The sequence below is a fragment of the Centrocercus urophasianus genome, unplaced genomic scaffold, assembly GCF_019232065.1.
Source record: "Centrocercus urophasianus isolate 14NV4802_14NV808 unplaced genomic scaffold, USGS_Curo_1.0 seq_10, whole genome shotgun sequence".
In the NCBI taxonomy this organism is placed as follows: Eukaryota; Metazoa; Chordata; class Aves; order Galliformes; family Phasianidae; genus Centrocercus; species Centrocercus urophasianus.
Window position 1 is genome coordinate 41,999,189 of NW_024884142.1, and position 23,127 is coordinate 42,022,315.

At 35.9% G+C, this 23,127-nt stretch overlaps 1 protein-coding gene across 1 annotated transcript in view; it reads right to left on the minus strand.

The window, feature by feature from the left end:
* The window catches only part of MAN1A1 (mannosidase alpha class 1A member 1), a 135,178-nt gene that overhangs the window by 89,039 nt on the left and 23,012 nt on the right, over positions 1-23,127 (minus strand). The window contains exons 2-3 of the mRNA XM_042813990.1: positions 13,440-13,536; positions 1,979-2,094 (exon numbers count right to left, since the gene is read on the minus strand). Coding sequence (XP_042669924.1) covers positions 1,979-2,094; positions 13,440-13,536 — 213 coding nt within the window. The remainder of the gene's footprint in view (positions 1-1,978; positions 2,095-13,439; positions 13,537-23,127) is intronic.

Genomic DNA, 23,127 nt, shown 5'->3' on the forward strand with positions numbered 1-23,127 from the left:
AAATGTTTTATAATGTTTCTAATAAATAGCTTTTAAAGGTAGGTCTATGTGTCAGTTATTAAAAACCAAATCAATTTCATAGGAAAAGGGCTTATGAAACACATGTCAGTAATAATATATAAAATATTAAAGCAGAAAATGTTTGATAATGCCAGAAACATGGCTATGCTTTCACTTTAAACACTTAAAAAGGCCCCGTGTACTTTGCATTAAGTAATTTCCATCTTTCCACTGTAAGGCAGAGATACAAAACAGCATTTGAAATTGGAACTTAAAATGGAAAACCAAACAAGTAGCTTCAGACAACTCTGTCATTAAACAAACAGATTATGTGACCAATATTAAAGTTGAAAGTAATAACAAATTACTTGTTTTACTTGTTACTTGTTTTAATTTCCTCACTCTAACTTGGGAAAATTAATTCAGCTCTGTATGACTATGAAGTGTTATGAAAACACTATGCAAGCTGCTGAACTCAGGACAGTTATTTCAGATACTGTTATTGATGCATTACATTATTATCTGTAAAGTAGTGTTGGTAAATCTGTTGGATTACTACAATAACTGACTAATGTAATACAAAATTGCAGACATTTTGACAGAAATCTTATAGCTTTGACTTATTCTTCCTCAGTAGGAGGAGCAGAAAAGGTAGGCAGCACCACCTATAAGAAGTTTGCAACAAAAAAAATAGCAAGACCTCTGAAAAAATAATGATTTTTAATGTTATTAATGTAAACTTTAAGAGTTTTAGAACATTCCTCCAAACAGAGCTCAGTTTTCCCTTTAAAGAAGAGATTGTTATTTTCTATGGTATTTTGTTCTTACATTTTTTAGTTCCTAATGCTAAGCTAATAAGAAAAAAAATCTTACATTATAAAAATTCCTACAGAAATATTCTTACACTGAGGATATACTTAGTGTGTTGTTCAGACATCTGATGCTACTCAGAAGCACAGTTTAATATTCTGTATTTACATCATTAACATAAATATAAATGCACACTAAATTGCTGCTTATATAAACTATATAATATCCTCTCTTATTAACACCTCTTTCTTAAATTGATAATTATTTTCAAGTATGTAAGAGAAGCTAATTAAACATGACTTTTACATATTAGAAAGAGCACTTTGTTTGCAGAAAGTGTTTCTACCATGATGCACCTTTACTACAAGAGATTTACAGAGCTCAGTGCGCTGTGCCTACAATGCTTTTTGTACTTTACTGGGACTACTCTGAGCAGTGTAGCTACTCCATTATCTCCCTGCACCCAATAATTATATTACATGCTCATGCCCACAAAAAAGAAGAAAAAAAAAGGACCACGACCAGCCCTTCTCAATTTAACTGAAGTTTTATAGTTGCTGTAGCTGTTCTGTGCAAGAACATTTCAAGAATAAAAGCTTTATAAATGAACTCTCAAGTGCATACTTACCAGTTAATAGGATGATTTGTACATGCAGGTTTAATGACCTAGTGCCTCATGTGGCTAAAGCAGTTCGAGCTGAGCTGAGTTCAGTATAAGTCACGGGATTGAGCTTTACTAGAACACTCAAAGGAATTTAAATGATTATGTGCTACGTGTAGCCTTCTCTAAATGTAAGTCTAACTTATGGAAGATTTCAGAAAGAAAAATTATTAAGTCTTTATGTAGATAATAAATAATGTTTGCATTGAAGTCCTGATAATTCTATCCAGAAACATTTAAAAGTTTGTTGCCAATTTTACAATGATACCCTTATTACCTTTTCCTTGCTTCAGTTCATTGCCTCCTGTCTACATAAATCTTTCAAACTGAAAAACTGCCACTAGGCAGTGCAGTAAGTTCAATACTTTCCTGCTTCTTGCTAGGTTCTAGCTATTGATAATCTAAATGCTGTAGCCTGATATCATACTTGCAACACTAGAATCCAGTCCTCAGTTGGTTCTTAGATACTAAACAAACCATTAAGTATTAATCATTAACACTACTTACCACATTAAAGTCTAAATTTTTTTCAACCCACTCCTTGGCTTCCTTGAATTCCTCTTTCATTTCCATGATGTACAGTGTATCAAGGGCATCCACTATTGTTGCTCCTTGAATGTTACCTGAAATAAATAAATAAATTCAGAGACTTACTTTCCAACAGAAGCTTTTCAGTTAAATCTAATTAATTAAAATTAATTCTAATTTCAAAATCCAGTTTTAATTAATCCAAATAAAAATGAGAAATATAGGCATTCAAGTGGGCAACTAGTAATTCACAGCCTTAAATTTGATTTCCATGCTGCTACACTGTATCACAATATTTAAGTAGTTCTTCCACTAAGTCTGTTTTGAAGAGTAGTTCTAATGCACTGCGTTTTCAGCCATGGTTTTGCATTTTTTAACACTGATAAAACCATTCACTGTAAAATACAATTCACAGAAGATAATAAATCTCATTGAGAAATGACTGATCCTGAAAAAAATAATTGCTTTGTATTTTTATACTCTATACCCAATAACACACAAAAACTTAAGCAGCAGATAAGCGATGATCACATTTCATTTAGGCTAGTCCTTCCTCGAGTATCCCCTCTGAAAAAAAAAAATTCTCTGATATTATGCATCATCACATAACCTGCACATAATACCATTATGGAGAGCAAAGATAATCGTGTGTACATCTGAATTTCTCAGCTTAGAAGACTGTCAGATGAAGAATTTTAGAGAAAGTTCTGTGCATTTGTGCAAGTAGTGTCCTTCTATCTCTTTTGTATCAATGGATAATAGTCAGTTTAGCTCAGCCTTCAAGTAAGATTGCAAAATGAAGCATCACCCATATGTTCACTTTGATATGCATTAAATATGTGTTCATGATCCTGTACTAAAAGACTGTTGTGGAAGGTGGAGAAGAAAATGAACTGATCCCAAATGACATTCCCATGTTTCCTTGAAATTTATGACAACCTTCTCAAAACAGCATTTTGTCTAGAAAGAGTTTCCTATTTACTGAAGACTGTACAGAATTCAGTTCGGGCCAATTTATTCAATTTGGAATTTATGAATTTAGCTCCAGCAATCTTCATAATTAATGCAAATTACTATTACGATAATCTTCAGAGAAGACCCTAGACACAAAAGTAACCATTTATACCTGCAAAATAATTTAGGATGCAAAACCAAAGAAAGTCTTTAGATCTAATCCCTCTTTCACCAGCAAAGCTAATGACTCAGGTGGATAATTGATTACTCAATCAGGGATAGACATCCTTTGGTAAATAACAAGAGAGTAGCTGCAAAGAACTTCACAGAATTTGAATAGAGTTCTGAGACAATTGAGAAAAAAGTAAGCTTGGGTTTGTAAACTTTTGCCATGCATCAGGATTGAATTATTCATATTTGACTTAGAAGTTAATCATTTCAGTGAATTCTTTTGTGTTCATGTCAACGGCTCACAGGCTGGTTCGGCTGGGTTCTGTGGCTAGTAGGGCAGAGGGATTTCGCAAATCCGCACCTCTGGAAAAGGGAAACAGGGGACACTAAATGACTGAAAACAGTGGCAACAATCTGAGGAGAAACAAACTAATTTACTAAATAAGGTATCGGAATGCAAGATAACACACCATAATATAATATAATTAGAACTGAAAGTAATAAACTAAATACAATGAGAATATCTGAAAGCTGTAGGCCTTACACTAGTGTGAAGTGACACGTGCGGTCAGGACAAGCAGCAGGGAGGAGAGGCTGACGATCTAAAGAAGGAATGTCAGATGATCTACAGAGCCTTATATCTGTTCCCCCTGAGCAGAAATGATAACTGTCTTCTGGGACCGGTATCCAGAACTGGAGCATTAACACTTTAACTCCCAATGCACTACATGATTTTATAACATGGAATACCAATAACAAAAATCACAAAACCATGACAGTTCACCATCATTGTAGTAATCTCCTTCCTCATGAAATGGAGGAATGACTGGAGGTCTCTGTATAACAGGACTGACATTACTTTCTCAGCTTGAGATTGCAGACAGGAAATAACTTCCCATTTTTATCCTCTTAGAAATATAATAGTAGGTAACAATTGATCAAGGCAGCCTTATCAAGTAAGTAGCAACCCTGCCCATGGCAAGGGAGTTGGAACTAGATGATTTGTAAGGTCCATTCCTAACCTAAGACATTCTATATTTCTGTGATTATTATAAGTTACTTCATACATGTAATAAAACTAGACAATTTATCTGTTTTAGCAGTTACTGATTACTTGTGCCATCTATCATTGTTTCTGGAATGTCCCTTTCCTACTGCAAAAAAAAAAAGTCATCTATATATTCTCCCAGATATTCCGGTAATAAAACTGCAGCATACTTTGGTAACAAGTGAATACTGTCTTCTCAGAGCTTACTTGGAACATGACTGCCTTTCTCTCATACTAAAGGAAATTCATCCCCTTAAACATGTTCAAGCAACTTATACTTCTACTGAGCTCATGAGAAAATGAGTACAGAAAACTGCTAGAGAACATGGTCAAGAACCTTTTCGCAAAGACTATACATATTTAGTGATTACACACACACAAAAGCAGCTCATAGTGAACTTTTCAACTGAGCTCTACCTAGAAGAAAAATAATCTACAACCTGATTTCCTTAAGTGGATTTTGACAGGTTCAATGCAGTGACATTTCCTTTGGTAATCACTCTGTAAAACAGCCAATACCATCTCCAGTCACACTTTCAATTTTAAGGTCTAGAGCTTGAGTTGCAACTCACTACTTAGTCAGAAGAGGATTCAACCTTACTGAGAACTTGCCCTTGGAATTGCACACATCTTACTTTTTCCTGGCTCTGGGATACACAGAACCACAGTGTGGCCTACTTTGAGTAGAAACATCCCTTCTGAGCAGAGAGAAAAGAATGGGAGAGTCTCTAGTATATTTTTGAAAAAATCTTATCCGTTATTCTGAAGGTTTCAGAAGATAATCAGACTTAAATTGTTAAATTTGTTTCAAACAGTTACACTTCAACAATCTTGAGAAAAGATAAAAGAACACAGAGAGGGATGTTTGAGAGCCAGTTAGAAGCCAGTTATGACTTGTAAGCAACTGTAGTTTATGCTAAGTTAGCCAACAGGATAATCCGAACTTAAGAGCATTAAGGAAATTGTGTAGTTCTTCATCTATAGCCAGTCAGACAAAGAAGAGGAAAAAATAATAATAATAATGAAATTAAATGATCATTTTGCTATTATGAATTAAAATAAAATATTTCACAAGCCAATATATGCTATGCTTCTCAGAGCACATCAGACAAATAATTAAATAGAGTTATCAGTCTTGTTAACTTCTATACAATATTCTCAAGAAATTACGTAGAAGTCAAGGTCTACGATAAACAAAGATTATTCCTACGTGTTTAAATTACATGCTCATTTTCATAAGATATAGTATTTGGACAGGACAACTGTCCTGTTATATGCTTAAAGAACAGCTATAAATTGGATTAACATCTCTTTACAAAAAAGTGCCAGCAAAGCTGCAATCCTCAAGTGAGCATTCCACAGTTGACCTAGGCAGAAAGAAACTATCAGAAGTAATACTTCAAGTAAATGTGTACACCTGAAGTAATTATGTATTTATTTAGCAAATAATACAAGATATTTTATACTCAGGGTACAGAAAATGGACTGAAATTCATAAAATGTAAGCTTGAAGCGAATAATTGATAATAAAAATGATAACCAGATGCACAGGTCTACCAAAGTGAAACACAATCTCTACCAAAAACTCCAAAACAAATACTGATATATGCTAGCTTTGGGTTTACCTGGCAAGGTTTTGGTATCAGGATAGATGTAGGGGTAACCTCTGTGAGCAGAGACCAGCACTGCTCCATGTCAGATCATAGCCAGCTCCAAAAGGGACCCATCACTGCAAGAGCTGACCTATGAGCAACAGCTGCGCCTCTGTGAGAACAGAATGAAGAAAGAGAAACACTACTGCACAGCAGCAGCTGAGAGAGAAGATGAGAGCAAGCAAGCAAGGTTAGTGCAGAATGAGCTCCAAGTGTGGAGCAGAAGTTCCCTGCAGACCAGGAGAGACCCGTGGTGAAGCAAGCTATGCCCCTGCAGCCCATGGACTCCACACAGAGCAGATCTTCAAGTACAGCCATAGAGGAACCCATGGTGCAGCAATGGATGTAGCTTGAATGAGGCCACAATCCATGCAAAGCTCCTGCTGGAGCAGCCCCGGGCCAGAGTTGCAGCCCATTAAGAGGGGTTCGTGTTGGGGCAGAAGGGCTGGGAGAACTGCTATCTATGGGAACCCATGATGGTTCAGTTCCTGGATAATAGGGTCTGTGGTACAGAGATGTGTTGCAGCAGTGTATAAAGAGCTGCAGCCCATGGGAAGCCCACATGTCATCAGTTCAGGAGGGATCCCACAAAGAGTAGGGGTAGACTGTGGGGTAGTGGCAGATAGACAGTGTTATGGACTGACTACAGCTCCCATTCCCCTGCATGACTCACAGAGGAATGAGGTAGAAAGATGATGGATGTGGGAGGAAGGGAGGTGGTTTTAGCTTACTTTCAGTTTCTCATTTCTCTTGTTTGTTAGTAATAGGCAATATATTGCATTAATCTCTCTATGTTGAGTCTGTTTTTCTCATGATGCGAAGCAGTGAATAAACTCCCTGTCTTTATCTCAGTCCTTTTCCATTGCATTTTCTCTTCCCTCGAGGAGGAAGATGAGAAAGAGTTGTGGGGTTTACCTGTCCATCAGGGTGAAACAACCACGATTTTACTTCCTTTGTTGAACTTGCTACTGCATTTATCTGTCCCCTATACTAACAGCATCACTTCTTCCATTTAAGTAACTAATAGAGAACATGTAAAATAGCCTACAAGATAGTTAACTACACGAAAGCAAAAGAAATCAGTCAACAGCATCTAAAGAACATAGTTTCAAGTTCAACAAGGTGGTGACTTTACCAACGATCTGGAAGAATCTGAAAAAGACTACTACTGTTGTGGATGATGACTCAAGACAACTAATTAACTAGAATTTTGTAATAGCTGGACAAACAGAGCAGTTTAGATTGTCCCTGCATAGTAAGCAATAAGTCAATTTAACAATTCCCTTTTTAAAACCCAACAAAGCTACATACACACAACTAAGAAAATTAGAATACACTAGAGAATGGAGTAGCGCCTCCAGAGTAAGTGAGCAGAGAAGACTAAGAAAAAAAAAAAAAGTGTGGTCACAGGATGAATAACTTCATACAAGTTTCCAGGGAGATAGTGCAGGGAGAACTGCTGTCCTTGGAAGACAAGCTTATTATGACAGCTCTGTGACAGAGCGTATGTGGCCACACAGTTTAAGAAACTCAACTGGCTTATGGCCAAGCTGTTTGAAGGGTAGGCCGAGAAATGTTTATTTGTCGGTCTCAGGCTTTTAGATAAGGCTTTTTTTCTTTTTTTTTTTGCCAGGAGAGTCAAATATAGCATACAGTCATGTTGCCAGAAACAATGCATGTTGGTACATTTAATAACGTGTTCACAATTTTCCTCCCAGCCCTCACATATGAAGTTTTTATTCTACAGAACACCCACATTCATTGTCACCAAATACATTTGGATAATATACATGCATACATACATATTTGCACGCATTTTTGTGAATCAGATAAAAAAAAAGTGTAATTTCCAAGCATGTCAAAGAAAACACTACATGGAGAAGTTTCAGAAATCTGTCTTAATGCATTTCCTAAAAAAATAGTGGAAACTACACAGAGATATGGCCTTCTCCTTATCCTTCTCAAAATTAAGTGCTTTTATTCCTTCTGACATGATATCATACTTGGAATGGAAAAAAACAGGGGAAAAGCATAGAGCAAAACTGAGAGGAATGGAATGACCTATGAAGTGACCTCCTGTCATTATATACATCTGCTTCCTCCCCTGTAATAATTTACTGTCCAATAGGCATAATAAACTAGAACTTCTTGTTCATGCATACACAGAGAAGATGAGTAGAACATTGTTTTTTTCTTCCAGAAAAAGTGACATATTTGCGTTTTTAAGTTGAAACGTGAAAATTACTATGTGATATATGCATATATATATATATTTTTTTTATTAATGTGATGGAAACTCAGCATACACAAGTAAAGGGCGAGAACAGTTTTCTTCAATTACTATCAGAAGAACTGTGTTAATGGCTATTTTGTACTACTGTGGAAACGAAAAAAAAATTATACATAGCTATGTTGAATTTATGCTAAGCCCCATCTTGATCTTTCAGAACTGTCATTGTTTTCTCAGCCACTAAGGCAAATTTGTTTCATCACCTTATTGTAAGCTGAAGAAACTTGAAGATGTTTTCTGCTGTTTTCTTCCTTCTATATTTCAGTTTATACTTACAATTCCAGCCAAAAAAAATAGAAATATAATATCACATCTTTTTTATAAATCTAGGCATTATGAGCAGATTAGATTTGTCTAATAAGAGAAATAAGATTGGATATTTTGTAGCATTAAATACAAGAAAAAAAGTATCAATGAAACATCTAATTCTTTCCAACTGCATACACAATGTACAATAAAATTTAAATTACATTATTCTCAATGTTTAAAAAAAAGACATACAGATTTGACAAAACTAAGATTTTGACTAGATCTGTAGGTTTCTTAAAGCACCATTTCAAAAGCTGACTTAGATTTTTAAGGCGGCGGAATTTTTTTTCCTTTAAATAAAGGAAATTTGAAGTGTTGGGCATGATTATTAAGATTTAACATGCCAAAACATGAAATGTACCCAGATACTGGCAATCTCCTAGCAACGTTTCCAGTTTCAGTCATTGTTACCAGCTGGCCAGAATGGAGAGAAAAAGCCTACATATATTTTAACAAATCTGGCTCCTCCTGCACGCAACACAAAACAATGCAGTAATATTTCTCGAATGCTCTTCTATCTCCAGTATTTTGTAGGTTTATGTAGTCTAGAGCCAGCTCTGCTGTCTATTTAATTGCTCTTGGAATTTTTCCTCCATTGTCTCACCTATTTTCCAGGGAAGCCATTGGCATCTGCATTGCTTCTGGCACTCATGCAACTCAGCCACACATTTTGTAATGAACCCTCTTCTTTTGCTTGTTTTGAACATGCCAGCTTTTCATTTATATTTCAACCCTACACAAAAGATAGTATTCTCTATAAGAAACAAATCCTTATTCACTCCATCAGTGTCACTCTTAATGGACCTCCATATATTATACCAAAAAAATTCCAATCTTTAATATCTATTTTGAGCTTAACTAGATTCATATCTCCCATGCCACTTATTTATCAGTTCAAATCTAGTATCTATATCCCATTTGCTATTTTAAAGTGGAATTATCATCTCTCAAAGAATCTGTCTGGTTTCACAGAGTTGCCTGCAGTTTCCCACTGCATTAACTGCCTTGGGTAACTTGTTATCCTTGCAGAACTGTCACTCTGCTCACTTAATTTTCCCAGGGCTGCAGTAAGTAACTTGGGAGCATGGCCACAGCCTTACTGGAAGAGTATTTCAAAAGGCCATTAACAGCCCCAAATAAGACTTTTGGAAATCTGAGAAGGTAATAAGCTTCCTTGCCTTCATAATGACCACCCTAAAAAACAAACAAACAAACAAACCAACAAACAGTAGTTCTGAAGCATGACCTCCTTTCACAGATGGGCTGAGCCATTCATCCACATAGCTGATGATGTTATTCTTTAAACAAACTTCTATTAATTTATTTCCAAAGGAGTCAGGCTCACTTCTATAACTAAAATTGCATAGTGGAATTCATAATTTCAAGGACTTCAGCAGCAACAATGAAGATGAGTGAGGACGGGAAATGTTGGAAGCTTTTCAATGTAAATTCAGTTATTATTTTATAATCATGCAAAATTAAATTTCTTGAACAATATTAATAAAATATTAGCTCAAAAATATGCATTGGTATTCACTGAAAGAGTTTTGAATATGAATATTGGGAGGCTTTAAAAATCTTGTGAAACCTCAATACTCTGAAAACTACAAAATTCAGTTCTAAGCCACATAGTGTTTGAGTACTTATTACCTTCTTTCTACCCCTCCAGAAAAAGTACCTTTTCATTAGAAGAGATTAATTATACTATGTCCACAAGTTAAAATATTACTAAACTTGGACTACTGTACATGAAAATACAGTTACATATAATTATAAAAGCTTTTTAGCAAAGCTCAAGAGTACAAACATGAGGGGTTTTTTTCTAGAGAAAGCTCTCTACAAGCAGCACTCACTGGTTTTAATATTAGTAGAGAACACTTCGTGAATGATAGCTCATCATTCAATTGCAACTCTTCCACTTTCTTCAGTATTTTTTTAAATAAAATAAAATTTAAGAATACATTTTAATAATTAATTTTAATAAAATGTTTTAATAAAACAAATAAAATGAATTTGTATAGTGGTTACATTCTACAATGTAAAATAATTACAATTTTAAAAGATTTATAAAGAATAATTACAATTTATAAAGAACCATTATTACACATATCAAACATCATATCAATGTAGAAGGCAAGCACAAAACTAATTCAGTTATTCTGAATTACTTGATCAGTCTAAAAGGCAGTTGTACACTTAACTTCATGGAATTCAACTATTAAATTACTACCGAGACAACTACTGTCAGTTCATTTCCGCCTTAATATTATTTTAACTGAATTCTTCATTGTTGGTGTAAACAAAAAAACCTGCAAAAATGTTAGTTACTTGCCAAGATACCACAGTAAAAGCTGAAGTGACAGTTAAAAAGAAAACAAAACATTACATGGATATCCCAAAAAGACTTTCAACAGTCAGAGGCAAGTATGAGGCTTTGGCTTCATCTTGAAATAGAAATATTTCAGCTCAATGTATGTTTAAGCCTTTCCTTAAAAGATACGTCATTTTGAGTGTGCACATGATAGGAGCACAATTTGCTTCCTCTCACGTGAATGTCCTTCAGTCTGAAGACTTCCTCAAGCTTATTGAATACACCCTCCATCCTCCACTTATGCTGCTCAGAATATCAGCAACATCAAGATCTGAGCTGGAGGTCAGAACTATCTGGGCTTCTACCCAGCTTTCTCCTGTCATGATCCCACTGGCAGTATTCCCTGTCCTCCTAGCCTAACAATAGTATCACATTGCATTAAACAAGTTGCCAAATTCATGATGGTATTGACTAACAGTCACATCTATGTACAATTACACCTGTTAAAGTCTCATGCTATTTTCATGTTTCAGACCCTTCAAGACAACAGCCATGATTATTTACAAAGTGCCTTATCATTCCATTATACCTTCAAAAACTTAGAAGCAACAACATTGGAAAAGAGCTCTCTCTCCCCTTCTGTGTCAGAACTATGCTTTTTGCAGCCTACACAACATTAAGCATCACTGAACCACAGCACTAGAACCTGCTGATACCCACAATTAGGTATTTATTCCTTTAAGAAAATGGAAAAGCCATTAGTAGAATTCATACATGAAGGTACAGACTAGATTTAGTGATTTGAAAACAATACTACAGAAACAAGGATTTGCTTCTGAAGGAAAAGGAAAAAAAAAGAAAAGGAAAAAAAAGGAAAAAAAGGAAAAGGAAAGAAAAACGAGAATACAGACCCAGGAAAGGGTAGCTTATGAAACAGAATGACTTGTAGATATGCTGCTCTTCAGTATTTCATTAAGCAATTAATCAGATAGGGAACAAATACTTATTTTGATTTGCCACCAAGATCAATAAGAGTGAAGACGTTCTCAAGGAAATCTCCTCAGTAATAAGGAGATAGGAAATAGTAATAATTCTAGAAGGCCATGATGAGGAAGAGATCTGTAATTAGATCAACTCTGGCTCTTATTCTTCTAAATGCAGTTCTATTTTCAAACCCAACACTTTCTTGTTACACACTAAAACAGTGCCTTGAAGACTTACTCTTGTGCAGCCTCTGCAGCACTTCCATTTAAAAATTTCACAAGTCAATATTCCTACTGCTTTTTCCGAACATCCATGAGGCATCATTATGAACTCAAATCACTTCAGATGTTATACTGCTTCTGATGCCAATTAAACTAAACATTTTAATTTTTAAGACATAATGTACCATTCTGTTTTCTTCCAAGAAAATAAAGCAATCAGGATTGCATTAAACAGTTATTGATATCTGATATTAAACGGTAAAACTATCTGTGAGAGAAGATAATAAAAAAAAAGTTTTTCCCATGACAACAGAAGCCTAAAGTACTTTGGTTTCAAGCAACCAGTTAACATTTAAAATCCAATACTTAACAGCATAATCATTACCTAGTAACATTTTTGGATGTCATCTTGGGTAGAAAAGAAGTGAAGCAACACCAGTGTAGATGTTGTATTTTCACAATTATTTTCATAATCACAACTGCTGTCTCTTAGCAACTTCTAAATATAGTTGAGAATTTGATAAGTGCTCTATTTAAGCTGTTTTAGGAACTGTTCCCACTTGAAGCTATCTTTTCCACACAGTCGACAAAATAAGTTCCTGTTAAAATCAACATAATATATTGACTTTTCCTCAGCTACAGAAATTAATTCATTTTTCAGCTTTCTGTTTGGAAAACAGAATTTATTTGAATACAAAGATTGCTGTCAAACATTTTGATCGTTTTTTTGGAATACTAAAGATGATAACTTGTAGGACTGCTTTCTCAAACTTTCACAGAATGCTGCTGCCCTTCAATTGCTGTTTATCCAAACCTCTGTCCCACTTGTACAGTAAAAAGTCTTGCCTCGTTACACTGGATTTCTGCAGTGTGCTTTTCCTGCTGGAGTTTTTTCAGCCCCATATCTGTTCTAAACTGATAACAACTTGGGTGTTATTTAAACATCCCTTGTGTAACTTTTAAAGGTTCAAATAATGGTTATATTCAAGAAAGAAAAACAGCCTGCTAAAGGAGCCTGACTGACACAGATTAACAAATTTCTTCAAGTGCTATTCTCAGGAATAAAACTCCGGAGAACCACAAAGAGCTTCAACAACCTTCATGGCTGTAGAGAGTATCTAGTAAATAACGCTGGTTTCATGTACAAGATCATTCTTGAACCTGTCCTACCTTGTATTTTTTGTTTCATCCTTATGGACTCTAGTGCCAATGAGTTCCACTTTGTATGAAAAGTTTTAAGGCAGAGCAGTGTTTAATGCGACAAAACTACTTCTTTATCATGCAGCAATGATGTATACTTCATTTATTCTCATTCAAAAGGAAATCTATAAGTCGCAGCATCATCTTCATTCATAGTTATTTGCTATACATAATATAAGCAAGAAACACCACACTGCATCACAAAGGCTAGAAAGAACACTTGTTTATCACCTATAATCTTTTTAGCTGATTTACTGTCTTATGCTAACGTCACTAAGCACAAAAATACACTCTACTCACCAAATAAATTGCTTGAATGTCCTTGCTTAGATATGGGCTTCAGTTCATTTAATCCCCATGCATAACGCTTATAATTATCCCAGGCATATTTCATCATCTGTGGGGAAACAAAAGCAGGATTATAATGTTGATTTTGCAAGAAGCCACAGCAAATACTGACTTGACAATTTTCTCAAAATTAAATATATTTAATTCAATGCTTCATTAAATTCATGTTCTATGCATTAGAACTGTAAAATATTTGCACAATAGCCTGTTCTCTGGATGCTAGTGGTGTAGTTACTATAAGAGCTCTGTGTCTGCCGGATTTACGTGGTCACTGGTATTTGCACACTTATAATAAACAATATTTAATAAATGAATTTATGTTATAAATTAATACAAGTATGATTTCATTTCCTTTAAGCATACATCTCTTAAAATGATGGAAATATTTTGTTGTTGTTGTTTATTCTAGAGCAGAAATTTTTATGGTCAAAACTAAGAGCAATTCACAGGAGTTTTCAGTCTGGCAGAGACTTTCTCGCATAAAACTAGCTGATGCAAACTTAATGCAGCTAGTGAGTAGAATGAAGCTAGAACGGGGCAGGCAAGACATCTCTGAGAGATCTTGAGATAATAATGACATAATCTTCTATGACTGTAAGTGCTACTGAATGTCTCCATAGCTACTCTGATATGCCATTTTGCACAAACAACCAACAACTTCTACAACTAAGCATGGCTATAAAGATATGTTTGCTGTACAGAGTTGCACCACAAATAAATACTGCTTTGGAAAATGCCCTCAGGGAACTGAGCACAAAGCTCTGCAATAAGAACAGAAGATATTCATGTCAGAAATTGACAGCAGATCCACTTCAGGGCACTAATCACTCTCTGTTACCATGATCAACCAAGACCTAGCCTAAAGCTAGGGGATGGCTGGTGTATGCAGCCAAGAGATGTCCTGCTGCTTCAGCAGATCCAGCATCTCCCTCGGCCAGCATCACCTTCAACTTCTGCTCAGGAAGAGTCTTCTTCAAGGATCACATCAGCAACGTGAATTTATGTAAGAGCAGGAGAGTCTATGCCACTACACTGTATCTCCTCCCCACTTCCACAAAGCAGAACTGAGCTAGGAAAGCCGGAGGTCATCTTCCAGACCTTTTCGAAGATACTGCTTCAAGCTGTCAGCTGACAGCACAGCTCTGCCCTTGCTTTCAGACCTCTTCCTGAGGCCATGCATGCCAAGGATAATTCTGTTAAATAGCAGTTATAATCCTACATTTAAAAGCAACAGTCTTAGGACACACTGATAATAGCAATCCTCAGCTTTCTTTCTTCCTCTTTCCGTTGCTCAAATTACATAGAGAAATCGCGTCAATTAAAAACCCACATTAGGCCAGACCATAATAAATGACAACAGATTTTCTGGAGTATTGCTATGCCTGTGGGGGGGGGAAAAAAAAAAAATCTTTGCTATTTATAGAAGCATAAAAGTTCATCTTATCCCACAGAAGAATTCAGGATTGCTAATTTACTGTAGAGCATCTACAGGGTCAAATTCACAAACGCAAAAATTGGAGTCAACGTTTAATATAGAGCATTTTCAACCAGAAAGCGTGCCTGGTGTCAGATCTCAGCTGAAAGGCAGTAAGAGCCTGTGTGAGAATGTCTGCAGGCAGCAGAGATGCACCAGCTGGCAGGAGCCGTGTCCCTCACTCAGCTTCCCTCAGGAACAGGCATTTTGTCCCAGCACAGACCTAGCAACAGGCAGCCCCATCACAGGCTTTATGTCTGTGTTGCAATCCCAGCTCCTGGTAAAAGGGAGGCATATGGCTATTTTCTAATTTACCGATTAATTTTTCCAGTAATTTTACATTTTATACAAGAAATATTTATTCAGCTCTGCAGTCATGTGCAAGTCCTGCATGCTCAGCTTTATATATTAGAAAACAAATTCTCAAAGATCCCTAATCTACCCTGAACCTGACATTTTCTATGCTTTGTGAAAGTTTAGTTTCTCATAAAATCACATTGGAGTTCTTTTACGTTGTTTAATCTAGGAACACCACAAGGAACTGTATATTTATTTATATCACATTTGTAATTAAATGATCTGAAAGTGACTGAAGATTCTGACTGCAACAAAATTAAGATTGCACAAGCCAGTGATCTTCTCCCTTATTTTAATCCTAGCACATCCCTGTTCCTTCTCTTGCAGAAGAGGTGGTGGTTACCCATCACCACACCAAATCAGCTTAGGGATCAGAAACTTCTGCAAATTTTTGTTTTCAGAATAACTGTTGTCCTATCCCATCGCCAAGAGTATCAGAGTAACCAAGCAGGAAAGACAGGAACAGTTCCAAACCTATTTCAGCCAAAACACTCACAAAGTGCACGACACTACAAGATGTTCCCTCCATCGCCTTTAGCTTTTCCAACTGATTTACATTTTGATCATATTGCATTGTAAATGCAAATGTGCACTCTTTGCAGAAGGCATTTTCTGTTGGTCAACCATAAAATCATAAATTGTTAGAAGAGACTACTAAGATCATCCAGCCTAACTATAGATAGTGAGATTAGAAGCTAACCTACACAGCAGACCCTACCTTCTAACAATAGTTATTATTAGATTTTAAAGAAAGACTCTTTCTGAAAGTCATCCCGTTTTGCAGAAGGTACCTACTCAGTATACTGGACACAAATGTAACCTCTAGCAACCAGACACAAGCATCTGCCTATTTAGCAAAAAGTTACTGGGACTCGGTGTTACTGTGCAAAGAGCATACAGAAAAACACAAGTCCTGAAAACATACCAACAACCACCACCAACAGCCCTTAGCACTGCTGGAACCACAGAGTCAGAGTTTGTGCTTCAGACTTCGCAGTCAGTCTCAATTTCTAGAATTTGGCACATCAGAAGGGCTTTATACACTTTCACCCTATAGGAATCAAGATTCCTATAAACAAGAATCTCCTATTTGCTAATAGTTTTATTTTCTACGTAAGAATGAAAAATTCTAAAATACTGCATAGCAATTCACATAGATCCAAGTTAAAGATAATTAAGCATTTGCTTAGGTCGAACTTGTAGCACTGGAAGCTTAGAAATAAATTACAACAATTGTTTGGAGAAACTCAACTATCCTTGCAGTCTTCACCTTTCTGTTTGCATGATACATCTCCAAAAAGGTATCTCTAGATGGTTTTTGTTTTGTTTTGTTTTTTATTTTCCTATCATCAAGGCCCTTTTTCTGACTCCTTGAATAAGTGCTGTTGAGTACTTGAAATTTTAAGTAAATCTCACCTTTACTGAGAGCATCTATGTAACAAGAAGTTCCTAATGATGAAGAACATCACAGATCTTGGCCAGATGATCCCAGATACCCTCAAACTTCCCTACAGTTTAACTAATGAAATTATTTCACTTGAGTGCTTTCAAATAAATTCCTTATTAATCCTCCAGGATGTCAGTAGGCAGAATTACATTTGCATGGATGTATTTTCCTCAGTTCTTCTATCTTTGCTAAGACATATTCATTGAACCTAAAAATCTAGATGAGCCTGACAGCTCACTGAGAAACCCTAAGTCTACATTTGCAAGATCTCTTTCTGAGCCATGCCTTAGGCCATTCAGAAGAAGCTATAGCTTTGTGCTTGGCTATGTAGCATCCCCCTCTTTAGTAAGCTGGCTGCTTTTACATCTTCAGAACAAAATGATGCAAGAATTTTTATTTCAAAAGTTAGAAAATATTGAAATACCATATCTCATTTCTGTTGGAGAATACCTAAGTGTGCTATTACACTATTACAATTGGTATCAGCAATGATTTGGAAGAAAAAAGTGAGAGTGTGACACTATTCATGAAAGGATCTGTGCATTTTTTTTTCCCCAAAACACTTCCTTGAGAGCTAAAGAAAGATAATTTTACAATTCTTCTCGACCAAAAGAACATAATTAACTAAAAAACAAAAACCCACAACAAAACAACCAACAATAAAAACCCACAACAAAACAACACGAACTAACAAAAACCAAACAGGTTTGTTCTCCCAAAGCAGAAACAAAGACCTTTATAACAGCAGCTGGAATGCTGGCCGAAGGATTATGATCGTTGACTACAAATTACCATTTGTTTTTATTTTAGCTACTGCCATCTTCCAAAACATGTAACATAATGTCTCAGAAGGACACATATAAGGCACTTGAAATGTGCAAAATAGATTTCTACTCAAACAGGAGTACCCAAGAGCTCAGGCATGAAACACTGCTAGAAAATGAGTGATGCTGAATCAGCACAGTAATGGTATTTAGATGCAAAGTACTGCAGTACTATGTGGAATGAAAGTAAGAATGTAGTAAGATCTATTTTCAGCAGTTAAGATGCAAGCTATGGAGATGTCAGAGAAGATGCCAGGAAAATAATTTAAGCACCTTTCAGAACTGCAATATTAAAGAAAAGGCATTCTCACAACATGAAATAGCACCATGCTAACCCTCAACAGAGTCATTTAAACCATGCCAAGACTTCCCAAGAGAAGGAAACAGAAAACTAAAATGGTACTGGACATTCAATAGAATAAGACCCTTGAGAAACTCTAACAGGAAAAGCCTTTAAAACAAAAAAACAAACAAACAAAAAACAATATATTAGACTCCTCTACTCTATTAAATCTTTATTGTTAGATTAAAAAAATCTTCAGTCTACACTAAACATTTTGCATGCTGTTTTCTTTTTTTTTTTTCCCCCCCTCACCTTCTAAATTATTCCTAAGCAGAGATGTATGTTCATTAAGTTTAGTTTCCCTGAAGCTTTTCTCCTTCCTGTTGCTGTAACTAATGCTTCTTACTTCTTTCACAGCCTCAGTAAGGGAAATGATGGAAGTCCCTAGAATTAGTAAGCAATGGCTAGACACATTCCACTTAAACTTTCTCCCTGTACAAGTCAACTCATATGGGTGATGTCCGTATAAGGTCTGGCATTAACACTCCTCATAACATGGTGCTGTTTTGAATTTGTGCCTAAAATAATGCTGATAGCACAGCAGTGTTTTTATCTACTGCAGAGTTGCGAATGCACAGCAACAATGCTTTCTCCTTTTTCCAGTCCTGCCTCTTCTCCCCTGCCTGTCACAAGTAGACTCGGGAACTGGATGGGGATACAGGTAAGATAGCTGTCTTAGACCAGCTGAAGCAAGACTCCACAGCACCTATGACCACTCAGGTCTACTTGTGGATAATGACAAGTGACTTTTGCATCTCTCATCCCAAGCCCATCTTCTTTCCTTCCCCTAATAAATCACTTTTACCTCCATCCTTTCTCACTTTTGTTCTTCCTGCTCCTCCTCCCTAGGCAGCCGTGTGATGCTCATTTGCTGAATCCAATTCAACAAATCTCAAGTGGCATCCCCAGTGTACGAAGACAACATTACATTAACCAGTGGAAAAGCCTCAAGTTTTGGGAAGCCTTACTTTCTTTCCATTTCTGTCCATTACTGTTAACCTACTGCACCTAAAAAAGGTTCAGAAAAAGACAATTTTCAATTGTTCTCACAGTTCTCAAATAGTAGCCAAATTGCAATACAGCTGAAAAACTTCACAAGCATCCCAGAAATAGTTATTAGTAAGCATAACAGTACCTTTGAAGGTATTACAAGGTCACCAATGAGGATTTCTCTGTGAAAAATTGTATGAACTCCTTAAGCTGACTCACAATCAGTTCTCATAAAAATCATGCTGCATACATGAGCTCTTTTCATACGCTTTTATGGAATTCACTGTTAATCATAGTGAGTAATCTTTGGCAACACTGCCTGTCTTCTTGGAAGTTAGTGGAAATACTACATCCATGCTTCACCATCTTTGTAACGGCAATCAGTATGCTATTAGATCTCTAAAGAAATATAGGGCTATTTTGCTAAGTTTATTGACCTTGTCTTGAATAACCTACATGTTGAAAATGAGAAGCAAAAGGGTTGTTTTGTATATCTCAATACATAATGCTATTTCTAGGATTAGGAACTGCACTGTGAAATCGTTTGGAAGTTTCTCTTGTTTCAGAGAACACCCATTTTAACTTTTGTCATTCACTATTATTACTTTGATAGCACTTCAAATTCTTCATTTCAATCTTTTATGGCAGTTCTGCAGGTAACTGTAATATGTACCAATGTCTCTTCCATCTGGAAGTATATCAGTTAATAATAGCTGCCTTGAATTTCCTCAGAAAACTAAAGCAAACATACACATACAGATTTTAAAGTAACTCATCTCTGTAAACAGCTTTTTGCCTACTCAGACTTGTTCTAGATCAGATTTCTAGGTAAAGATGTAGGGTGCTCTACTGTCATGACTTCTTTGCTAATTACTTGTAGTTAATCTTATCAGAGTAGATACGTAGATATGTCCAAGGGTGATACATGTCTGGGTGGTTTTTTCTGTTGTTGTCTTAAGCAAAATCTCAGCTTCCTGATTGAAGATCAAGAGAAAACTAGATACTGAAATCAACAAACCAGTTTATATTCAGATCCTGTTTTCTGTAAGTAGAATCATGTTTAGAATTTGATTTGAGGTTAAAAATTAGCACTTATAACCAAAAGATTTTTATTCTAAACTCTTCATTTTACAATTACTCTCTCTTCTTCCAAAAACAAAGTAGCAAAAAAATCTCAAATATCCAAAGAAAGTTCATTTGATTGGGTACTGTTTATATCTTTCCCTGAATCTGACAAAACAAGACAAATGATAACATACTCCCTTGTTCTAGTGGCAACAGAATTTTGTTTTTCTACTTCAAGATGTATAATATAAATCCGGTCACTATGAAATTTCACATATGTATGTAGCCACTTCTTACCTGTCAGCAGGAAGATTATTGCAAATCAGGAGCTTGACAGATTTCTGGTGTTTATAACCTCATTCTCTAGTGCCACTTCCTCAATGTTAAACGCAAGCTACATGCTTTCACTGTGCATTTAACAGTCTTTGCCCAAGAGGGACCAGACCATTCCTCCTTAGCGGGTAGATGACATACATGCTCAGAAGCATATTCCCACTGAGTTCCTCTGAGAACTTAGTGATAGAATTTGTCCCCAGCCAAGTAAACCCCTAAGGACGCTGCTGTATTAATTAATGGAATGGTTGACAAGAACCCCCAGTTACTGATTTCCAGTGGTAAGTGGTTAGAGATTTGGGGAACATTTAGGTGCTTGCCTAAAAGTCTTCATTTGCCTTCTCACAGGAATGAAGGACTGAGAACTCAGAAGTATTTAACCACTCAGTCTCAGAAGTACTTCTGAAACCACCGTCCACAGCATAGGACACATAGCATTCTTTGTGTGGAAATACCTGGAGATGTAATGATGTCAATACATCAAGGCTAGCCAAACCAATTTACAGGATTCTCTGTTAATATTAAAAATGCACATTGCATCATGAAATGTTTCATATGATTCTGTCTTAAAAGTATGTATGAGCAAACTCCTGCATTTCAGAATCCCACAAAATAATTTATTGCCCACACACACACAAAAAAAAACTAAAAATCCAAGTTCAGTATATTGAAAAGAAACTAAGAGGGAAAATAAAAACATTAAGAACTATTCTGAGGATTAATTCATCACTTGTACTGCAAAGCACTTCAAAATTCTCATACGGAAAGCCTGACAGAAATGCTAAGTATTATTCCCACATGTGTTATATTAAGTCACAGATAAGCTTCTATTCTTGTATTTTCTACTCTTCATAGTAGCTTGTAAGCCTCTTTAGCAGCGTATTAAACTATCCCACTAATATTCATCTTATGCTGCTGTGGGCATCATTTGTTAACCAAGAGACCAAGCTGCACAGCGCTTCATTCTTATACACATTTTAAAAGGATAAATTATTCCATTAATTTTGTAACATGAATTCTAATCAAAAGTTAACTAAAGAGAATAGGAAACTTGAAGATAAGGTTACTTTCTACACTTATTTCATTGCTCTCTATTTTGTTTAATGCGCAGGTACACACAAGAATAAGACTGTTTTGTATAAAAAACAGTAAGAACACAAGCCCTGATGCTGTGATATGCCTGCATAAAATATAAAAATAAAGAGTTCATTTGAAAATTATTGTACAATTTGCCAGGCTACTCAGTGGTAAGTTTTTTACTCATTTATCAGACAAATCTTTCTTTACCAAACAGTGAAGCACATCTACAATTACGAACTTCCTGAATAAGTGAAGATACACCTATATGTACAGCCTTGCAGCAAGTCAGAGCTGGGTTACAATGCTTAAGCTATTGCCGTCACAGGGCAGTGAGGCAGAAGAACTTGCAAAGAAGCCAGAGCTCATCTCCACACTCCAAACACTGGTATCACTCAGATCAAGACTATATCAATGGTCTGCTTCTCCTCTAAACATCATTTCCTTTTAAAACCAAGGGATTAAAATAATATATTTTGAGTGTGTGTGGCAGGGGGGGAGGGGAGGGAAGGGAGAAAGATCCAAATAAGCCAGGATTTCAGTGCATGCTCTAGGCATTTTAAGAGTTTTTTTTTCTGAAAGCAGATATTTGATGAAAGCGTCAAGGCAGATGTTGTCAAATTACTCTTGACAGCCAACTCACAGATATTAGTGGGGAAACCAATGGCACATTCTCAGTAACTAAATCAGTAGGAAAGAAAGAAATGCAGATGTAGTATTGAAGTATAGCACTATGAAATTGAACACAGCTGACATTAATGTTGAAGATGCTCTATTTTCAGATAGCTATAGATTCCACTGACATCTGTGTAGATACACAGGAAGAAAATCAACAAAAGAACATTCTAAGTAATACGGAAATTGATTCCATACAGTCCCTATCTTACAATTCAGCAACTGTTACCAAGATTTCAGAAAAACATTGAAGCTTAGAACTTGTCACACAAGACCACTATACTTCTCCAAAAGGTACATCATCTTCAAAGCCTAATGGCAAAGTCAGATGGACTCTTAGACAGATGGACTGAAAAACTATTTCCATTTTACTAGAATAAATTCTGGATGCTGTTTCTTCATAAAATTTATTATTTCAGCAGTTTGGATTAATTCATTTTAACTTCATGATGGACAAAATAGTAATCGCTCCAATGTTGGTGTTGTTTTTTTCACTGATGGTTCATTTTTAAATATAATCACATATAACTTTTGTGTCAGTGAAACACCCATAAAGTAACATGCAAGAACTCAAAACATAGTTCATTACTGACAATAGCGAGAAAGAAAGCTGATTTTCACTTAGAGAGGCATTGCAAAATTGTACAAAACCTTATGTTTCTTTGATCTTACGCATAAGCTTCAGAGGCTGATACATATTCTGCATAATTTGACTAATGTCATAAAAGAGAAATGGGGGAAAAAAAAGAGGAAGAAATCTATGGAAATACTTCTCCTATGAAGAACACTGTTATACAGTAACTCATCCCACTTAGTGTCATCTTTCTTTCCTAGGCTACTTATGACTTCTTATAGTTTCCAAGAAATCCTGAGCTGAACAGGGTAAAGAAGGAGGCTCCCTCAACTGCATGATACAACCACACTTTTGTTCTCCTCTATTCTTCCTGCTGTTCTTTAAACTTCTATTTGGTAAGGTTTGCTTCTAATTAAATTATGAATTATTCATAGTTGAGACTGCATCTCCTACATGTGTGTAGGTACCTGGCACTAATCAG